The 9,452-nt window shown below is 35.2% G+C and overlaps 1 protein-coding gene across 1 annotated transcript in view; it reads right to left on the minus strand.

Moving 5' to 3' along the window:
* Positions 1–9,452, minus strand: part of LOC107657324 (olfactomedin-like protein 2A) — a 23,307-nt gene that overhangs the window by 7,205 nt on the left and 6,650 nt on the right. The window contains exon 2 of the mRNA XM_016445365.1: positions 568–831. Within this exon, the coding sequence (XP_016300851.1) occupies positions 568–831 (264 nt within the window). The remainder of the gene's footprint in view (positions 1–567; positions 832–9,452) is intronic.

A 9,452-nucleotide genomic window follows, 5' to 3' on the forward strand; every position in this document is an offset into this window, starting at 1 on the left:
TTGTGAGTCAGAACAGCCGGCATTGTAGGTTCAGGAAACAGTCCTTCGTTAAATGCGTTGCACATATGTAAAAAGGCCTGAACCTCTTATAAAATGTGTTACACCACAACAGCTTGAGGCTGTGTATAGTAACATGTCAAAGTGAATGTTCCAAATCCACTTGTACTGTTGTCGGAAGTAACTTTTTCTATAAAGTAGTTTTGTCAATAAAGTCAAACTTCATAAAATGGTGATGGCCAACCTCAAGAATTCAAACTAAATATGGGCTGCTTTATGTTAACTTTATTTAAATAATTTAGCAATTTTTTGTAATGGTGTTACTAATGTGTGTCTAAATACAATTTAAAGAAATACTTTTTGGTTTACTACAATAACTACAACGAGTTGTAGTTATAAATTTTACAGATCTGTTGATGTGCCGCTATCCAAAATCCCTATTTTAGTGCTTGTATAAAAATTTCAGGACCTCGATTTATATTCCATCGGTGTCACTGGAGCATTCTTTTAAAGGAAAGCTTTCCTCTCAAAGCCCCAAGTTCCTGACCTGAGAAAAATGTCTATTTTTACCTTAAGTAGTTCAGGAGCTTGTTTCCTGAGTTTTTCCGTTCTCCATTCATTCTCACATGGGTTGAGTGAGGAGGGAGGAGCCGTGCAGGAACATTTACAGTCGGAGCCTGAGCTGACCGTCTCCACAGTGTAAAAATCATCCACTCGCAAGCTTCCGTCACGGAGCCTGGTGCAAGCCTCAATGCTCAACGGCCGCATCACACACTTACAGCGGCAGTCTGAACCCTCAGATATCATCCTTACTGGCTCCGGCTCACCGAAAATCTGACAGAGACAGAGAATGTGAGAAGGTCAAAAGAATATATATATATATATGAAAAAATATTAAACATGCTTTTGAAAAACGTTTGTGGCATATTAGTGATGATATATACACTACCATTCAAAGGTTTAGGGGCGGTAAGTTTTTGAATGGTTTTGAAATAAGTTTCTTATGTTCACCAAGGCATTTATTTAATCAGAAACTAAAACAGTAGTACTGTAAAATATTCTTACAATTTAAAATAACTGTTTTCCTATTGTAACACTTTTAAAAAAGCAATTTATTCCTGTGATGACAAAGTTGATTTTTTCCCCCAGAATTTTCACATGAACCTTCAGAAATCAAGAACATTTCTTATTATTATCAATGTTAAAATGTGCTGCTTAATTCATTGTTTTTAGGATTCTTTGATGAATAGAAATATCAAAAGAACAACATTTATTTGATATAGAAATCTTTTGTAACTATGTAAGAGACTTTACTGTCACCTTTGATCAATTTAATTTTTCATTGCTTAATAAAACTATTTATTGAAAAATGTAAAAAAGCAATCTTACTGACCCCACACTTTCAAATTTGAATTAATTCAAGTGCCAGTGGAATGACATGTGGTGCAACTGGGAACAAAACAAGAGTTTAACCCTTTCATGTCCCTCTTAAATCATCAGTTTAAAGCCTTTCTGCACTTTAGTATATGACCAAGCGAAGAGCTGCTAATTTACCTTGAAGAGCCTAACAGACTTTGCCTGTCGGCTTGAGCCCTGATGCTCTGGAAGTGATCAGCCGTTACACTGTGGCCCATGAGGAACCCACTGCAGTGAAACTTTACCAGGCCCTATAACATTTGTCCACAATTTGAACTCCCTACCTTCACACACACACATACTTTTACTTGATGGATCTATGCCATTTTACATCCATTTCAAATCGTATCTCTATAGTTCCAAGTTACACAACACACACAAAAATCTATCTAGTATCTGCATTTTATGAATCAAGACTGCCTTTGGGGAAGACTATTTTCTCTCTCTCTCTCTCACGCACGCATCTGTTGTCAGTTAGCACTAGCTTTTACCATGCCACTGGCTTTGAAGACAGCCTGGGGTTTGAGATTCCCATAAATTCATCCCAGCGATGGGACCTGAGTGGATTTGCACCTTCTCTCGTAAACAACTTGTTTTAAACCACATCCTGCAGCACCTCACAGTTTGACAGAACATCTCTCATTTCTCAATAACAGCCTCGCATGACATCCAGTGGGTTACATGTGAATATCATTTAGAGCGTGTGTACTGTACTTGCGCCATAAAGCAATAATTGGACTGATTTGAGGCTTCATAAAAGCCAGGTGTTGTTGAATATGGAGGTTGACCATATATGGTGTCGTAACCTCCAAGATGGCAGCCACATGTACTTCAAAAAGCTGCTTTCGTAATACCTACCTGACACTGACAGCACTAATAAATCCAGCTTCATGAACAGTAGCAGTAAAAGCGAAAAAGACTATGTGGAGCCACAGGGGCAGAACCCACAGAACGGACAAATGCGCAATGATGGCATACGATTGAGAAACAAGTAGTAAATGATGCACAGATGTGCTGTTTTTTTCTCTGACTGCCAAAACAACTTGCTGCTGTTGAGTATGTAAGACAGGATCGTAGGAACAATCTGAAAAGTTACAAGACATTATTTGTTTGGCTCATGAATATGAATTAGCTGGCATGAGGCTCTACTACTCTACCAATTGACAGAAGCTCTGTTTAGTTTTAAAGAAACAGTACACCCAAATATGAATAATTCTGTCATTATTTACTCACACTCATGTTGTTGTAAAACTGTATGACTTTCTTTCGTCTGTGGAAAAAAAATTGATATTCAGATATGTTTCATCTGTTTTTGAAAGTCAGTGGGGTCCAAAATTGCTTTGGAATGACATGAGGGTGAGTAAACCATGGGTGAACTATCCCTTTAAGACCACTACAATCTCAAGGATTGCTTTAGTGTATTTACTTTCCTTTCTGGTGCATTAATACATAAAGACAGTATGACCCTGCATAAAAGTTAAAACACTACGGCCTACTGTATTTGATTGACATGTGGCTCCGCCTTCATTTAACAGTGGCCCTTTTGCTCTCTGACTGTTTGCCCAAAGAGCTCAGGCCTGTCATCTGTCTGTACTGAGATTTAGAGGTCTCTATAAATGCCCAGCCACGGCACACGTGGAACTGCTTACAGGCAGTGAAATATTTCAGCATTTCAGAAATGCTTAATTATAAGATCCGCTCCATCTTTGAGACATCCATTTGTCTGATCTCGCAACTGCCACGTAGTCGGGTACAGTGAGGCTAAAAGCTCCCCAGGGTAAAAGGACCTTTTGGGTTTTTTCCACTCTCAAAACACTAAATAGCAAATAAAGCCACCACAGTGCTTTCCTAAACACCTGTTTGTTGTTGCGTGCTGCAAGATTGTCCTGAACCATAAGGTCATCATGTGCAAAGGTGTCACGTTGCACACACACGAGGGACGAGGAGACGCTGGAGAATATGTTGACAGGACTTTATTTGCATGAACCAAGGAACCAAGGGAGACAAACACAGGAAGACGTTCCCAGCGGACAGAGAACTTGGGACTGGGAACACTTATACACACACACAGGAAGAGGGGATGACGAGACACACCTGGGAGCAATGAACCATCATGGGGAACACCTGGGACAAATTAAACATGGGAAAGGAACACCTGGGGAGCAAGACACAGACAAAACATGGAACAGAGTCTGACAAAAGGTTGCTAATGAGGTGATTTTTTTTTAAATGTTGTGTTATAAGAATCTCTGGAAGAAATTATAACATTATTTCAAAACAAAAACTTTACATTACTTTAAATGTACGTAAGTACATTACATATGTACTTTATTGGTAATTGTCAAATTAATGAAAAGATATCTGAGGTAAAATTGTAAATTATGCTTGTTAAAGGACCTCCCACTGTGGCTAAAAATGGCATAAAAAAAAAAGAACCAAATGTCACCAAGAACACTGAAAGGAGGAAGAATACAGAATACCCTCTAAAAGGTATTCTAAAAGTAAATTAAAAGTAAGAAAAAAGGTGGTAAATCATTTGCTGACATTATTTTGTGTGTAATAAAATAAAATGAAATAAAATAAAATTGAATACAATTGCATAAAATTTAATAAAATAATAAATGCTATATTAACAGCATAAGATGACAAATTTGAAATATTCACATGAAACCATGAGTTGCAATCACAAAAACAGTCTTCCTTTAACATTTTAAAGAAGAGATGTGTATATATATATATATATATATATATATATATATAAATCTGTAAAAATACGGCACAATTTACTGTATTAGTATAACGGTTTTACTAATGTTTTACCTGTAATTTAGCATTGCACTGCGTTTAGAGTTAACAGAAATGTAATTAAGTAGCTGTAAGTAGCTTATATGCTGAAACCATCTGCCAAATGAATAAATGTTCTCAATCTCAACTCTATAGCTTACTCAATGTAGTTCAAATGCAAAGGCAAACCAGTTCATTAACTTACTGTTTGGATCGAAAATCTTAATAACATGGCTTAAAATCCAAGTCCTCCTGGAGACTTTAATCATGTAGTTCCATGACAACCACACAATAACGCACACGGGGTGCCACACAAAAACTGAGTGACTGTCAGCTTGAAGTGGAAGGATTTAATAAAGCTCTGCTGTTCTTTTGTGTAAGCTCAGACTGATAGGGGACATTAAAAAGATTTAGTCTGACAGTAATTTGCCCAACTTCTCAAAAACGCATTTCATCCTCTGTTGAAATTACCCCAGAATGGCTTCCATTGTTCAAGCGAGTTAATTAGGTGAAAAGTCCTGTAACACTTGCAAACATATTCACACACACACTCAGCGTCTAAAGCATAGTGGCTTTGACAATAAGAGCCCTTGCTAACCATAATGAAAGAGTGTGTTATGGTCATTTTGGTGTGTGTGTGCATTAGGCATCAAGGCATACTCAGTTATTTGTATGCTCCATAAGCTATATAATATAAGCTATAAAGTCCTAAATACTCTCTAATACATGCATATATGTATTATATCTATATATTTGCACCATTCAGTGAGAGAGAGTCTTTAGTAAAGTTTTAGTAATCTCAATGCAAATGCAAAATGGACCACACAATTAACTGGGCTGAATGAAGGTTGTCATATAGATTAAGATATAATAAACTAAATAAATGGCGTTCCAACAGTTGCCGGTCATACAAACAAACGTTTGTTATCTAAACCTGCCACTTGCACATTTGGTCTGACTGTAGCAGTGTACCTCACAACTGACCAAACAGGGAATGGGCTGCTATCCTGAGATAAGATAGTTGTTTTTCCAAAAATACTTGGCAGGAACAGTTGTCAACATTGGCCGCTTTCCTGAAAAGCCTCTTAACCCAATAACCTCATGCCTGCTGCAGCAGTTCAGGTTATGAGTCTGATCTCTCTTTCAATGAGGTGTTGTTGTCAATGGCTGGCTCATCTTCTTCCTTTAATCTAAGGCTTTGAAGCAACACTAAAGCAAGTTTATGGCTAGAATTCAAGATGATCCCACACTAAAAGAAACATGTGAAACTGTCTAGAGCATTCTGAGATTACAAAGATACATCTCTTTGATGTGCACCAGGGTCACGGTTCATATCAAGTGTGCCTTCATTATTCCGCTAAACATATAAAAATAAGAAAGAAAGAAAATCCAGGGTCAATTTGGGGTCCATAGGTAGGTTACTCGAGGGGGTCTGTGGATTGATGTATAAAACATTGATCTATGGATCTATGGATCAATCAATCAATGAATCAATGAATCAATCAATCAATCTGTCTGTCTGTCTATCTATCTATCAGTAAAAACAGCAATATTATGAAATATTATACCAATTTAAAAGAACTGCTTTTTGTTTGAATATATATACAGTGGGTACGGAAAGTATTCAGACCCCCTTCAATTTTTCACTCTTTGTTTTAAAATGTTATTTATTCCTGTGATGGCAAAGTTGAATTTTCAGCAGTCATTACTCCAGTCTTCAGTGTCGCATGATCCTTAAGAAATCATTCAAATATGCTGATTTGCTGTTTAAGAATTGTTATTATCAATGTTCAAAACCATTTTTATGGCTTAATATTTTTTGTAGAAACTGTGATACTTTTTTCCCCAAAATGTTTTTTGCATTATAAATGACTTTACTACAATTTAATGCATCCTTTCAGATTTAAAGTATTAACTTTTCATTTATATATATATATTTATATATATATATAATATAAGCTATAAAGTCCCAAATAATCTCTAATACATGCATATATGCATTATATCTATATATTTGCACCATTCAGTGAGAGAGAGAGTCTTTAGTAAAGTTCAATCTCAATGCAAAATGGACAATATTGACATCTTTTTGTCATAAGCTGAATAAATAAGCTTTCCATTGATGTATGGGTTGTTAGGATAGAACAATATTTGGCTGAGATACAACTATTTGAAAATCTGGAATCTGAGGGGGCCAAAAAATCTAAATATTGAGAAAATCACCTTTAAAGTTGTCCAAATGAAGTTCTTAGCAATGCATATTACTAATCAAAAATTAAGTTTTGATATATTTAAGGTATTTAGTAAATTTACAAAATATCTTCATGGAACATGATCTTTACTTAATATCCTAATGATTTTTGGCATAAAAGAAAAATCTATAATTTTGACCCATACAATGTTTTTTTTGGCTATTGCTACAAATATACCCCAGCGACTTAAGACTGGTTTTGTGGTCCAGGGTCACATATATATAATCTATATTATATAATATTTAACAATTTATGTTAGTTGGGTCGCTGAGTTGGTTGAGAGTATGGGGGTTGTTCCCAGGGTCAAAAAAGACTGACAGCCTAATTATAGTTGTAAAAATAAATAAATAAATAAATAAATCAACGGTGTAATGTGTCCTAACAAAATATATCAGCATACAATTATTGTATTAATTGAACCAAACCAAGCAGTTTATCACAGCCTTGAAGACACTTTCTCATTTAGACTGAGACAAAATAACGGATCTTGATCTGAAGGCACAGCTAGACTCTCCAGCAGGACACACACAGACAGACACATGCCATAAGGACAGACGTGTCAATTAGGCCCAAACTAGCTTAGTGAGCACTTGTTGATTTTGGGGACACACAGCTACATTCCAGCTGAGCCTGTTTATGTGTCACAGCTCTCTCTGAAGCTCTAACTCTTCATGCTTTCAGCCTCAGCCCAGCCAAGAGATGCGAGACGTTCTGGCTGAGGAAGTCAAACAGATGGTTCACGTTCAACAGAATCAGACTCTGAATCTCAGATAAATGCTACCTGATTCTAAAACAAGCTTTATTTACATCAAACTGATAATAATGATAAAAGTCTTTAAGAAATGTTTAAGAACATGCAACTTTTGCATGTTTATTTTCTCTTGTGAAAAGGAAGTACACCTGAATGAATGTGTATTATGGAAATAATACTTTAAAAGAATTTACTTTAAAAGAACACGTTTTCATACACTTAACTATGTAAATGAAAATGTATTCTAGAGTAAATGTATATTAAATGCGATTTAAGACTTGAGTAAACTTGAGTGCTTTTTGATCAACTTAAGTAGGACTTAAGTACATTTTATATGCAATTTCATAATTCTGTTAGCTTTGAAATATGGTTAAAGTATACAGTTGAATAAGCATTTACGGTAAACTAAAATATACTTTAACGTAATTTCTAGGAAAACTTGTATGTCATATATATTTAATATATATTTGTAAATGCACATTTGTAATGATGAAGGTACAATGTAGTACATTTAAAATATATTAACTTTAAAATGTAATATCAAATAACACACTACAGTTCAAATTATAATCAAGTATTTTACATGTGCTTTAATCTTTTAGTCAATGCATCAAAATAAGTCTACTTATTTACAACTCGAGAAAAGATTATTAAAACACATTATTATTATTGAGAAACATGAAAGTGTAATCTTAAGTGACCTTATATTAATATTATGTTATTGCATGTATAGTTTTAAATATACTTTTAAGATTTGAAGTACACTACAAGTGCACAGTCAGTAAAATTGAATTCAATTCATCATTCAATAAAAAGAAGTGCACTTCTTTTACACAATGGATTATCTGCCGCTCTCCTCATTTTAAGATACCAAAACATAATCTAATGCATTTATTAATGTATTGTTACCACAGACAAGGGGTGTTCGTAGACATGATGCAAAGCTTTTTGCTTTTATAAGATGAGAGCAACAGCAATTTAATTCAAACCACCAATATTCAATAATGAGTTACATTTATTACTAATAGTTCAGCATAGCCACCTCTTTTGCCAAGTAAAATAGCTGTTTCTCCACTCAGTTCAGTGTGGTGCGGGCACCAGAAAGGGTTTTATACACTAGTCATTGGGACATCGATGCAACCCTCTACATTGCGAGTAAATCACTCGCATATGCGACTAAATCTTCACTCTGGGCGACTAAATGATGTCTAATATTAGCCAATGGCTAATAAATTCTCAGATTTTACTCGCCAGTGTGTGAGTTAGAGGCTAAGTATAAGTTTAGCACAGATATATTTTCACTTGCCGAACACTCTGACTGAGCGCTTTAGAGTTTCTCTCTCCATCAAGCGATCTGTGCTATTTTTCAGTTCATCTGAATGGATGTGCAACGCACCTGTATTTGACGTACCGTAAACTCTAGTGTGAAGCGCACGACTCGCCGTCGCTTTATCTCTCACACGCAGAGAGAGAGAGAGAGAGAGAGAGAGAGAGAATTGACGCGCTACATGTAAACGATGTACTTTGTTGTATATTTCAGTCAAAATAACAGTGTTCCTTTGGAATTCTTCAGCTTTTAAGAACTGCCGCTTTCTCCGGTAGTGGGCGGAACTAATGCGCAAACGGCAATCTCATTGGCTGGTGCTCACCTATTATCGTCCCTCATTTGATTTCAGCAAATCTGTTCGAGCGAACGCACACATCCTGATTAATATTCATGAATCCAGCAGCTCATTAATCCTTAGTGCGTTTTATATTGTTCTTAGTAGAATTCATATCATTATTATCAGTAGTTTTGTTAGTTTTTTCCCAATTTTTTTTTTCCAGAAACACTCAATGACCAAAAAAGCCAGTCCAGTTAAAATGTTCAGATAAAATTACTAATATGCATTCAAACATGGTTATCAAGTTTTAATTCTAATTACTAAAGTTCTATCATTAAATAATATTGATTATCATATTATAATGCTTGACTGACATCCGTAAATTGATAAATATTAATTCTGCTGTTAAAAACAAATAAAGAAAAAGTGTAGGATATATATATATATTACAGTGGTGTGAAAAAGTGTTGGCCCCTTCCTGATTTCTTATTTTTTTGCATGTTTGTCGTTTGTCAATGTTTCAGATAATCAAACAAATTTAAATATTAGTAAAAGATAACACAAGTGAACACATGCAGTTTTTAAATGAAGGTTTTTATTATTAAGGGAAAACAAAATCCAAAACTACATGGCCCTGTGTGAAAAAGT

This window comes from Sinocyclocheilus anshuiensis, unplaced genomic scaffold (assembly GCF_001515605.1).
Source record: "Sinocyclocheilus anshuiensis isolate Anshui unplaced genomic scaffold, SAMN03320099.WGS_v1.1 scaffold275, whole genome shotgun sequence".
Taxonomy (NCBI): Eukaryota; Metazoa; Chordata; class Actinopteri; order Cypriniformes; family Cyprinidae; genus Sinocyclocheilus; species Sinocyclocheilus anshuiensis.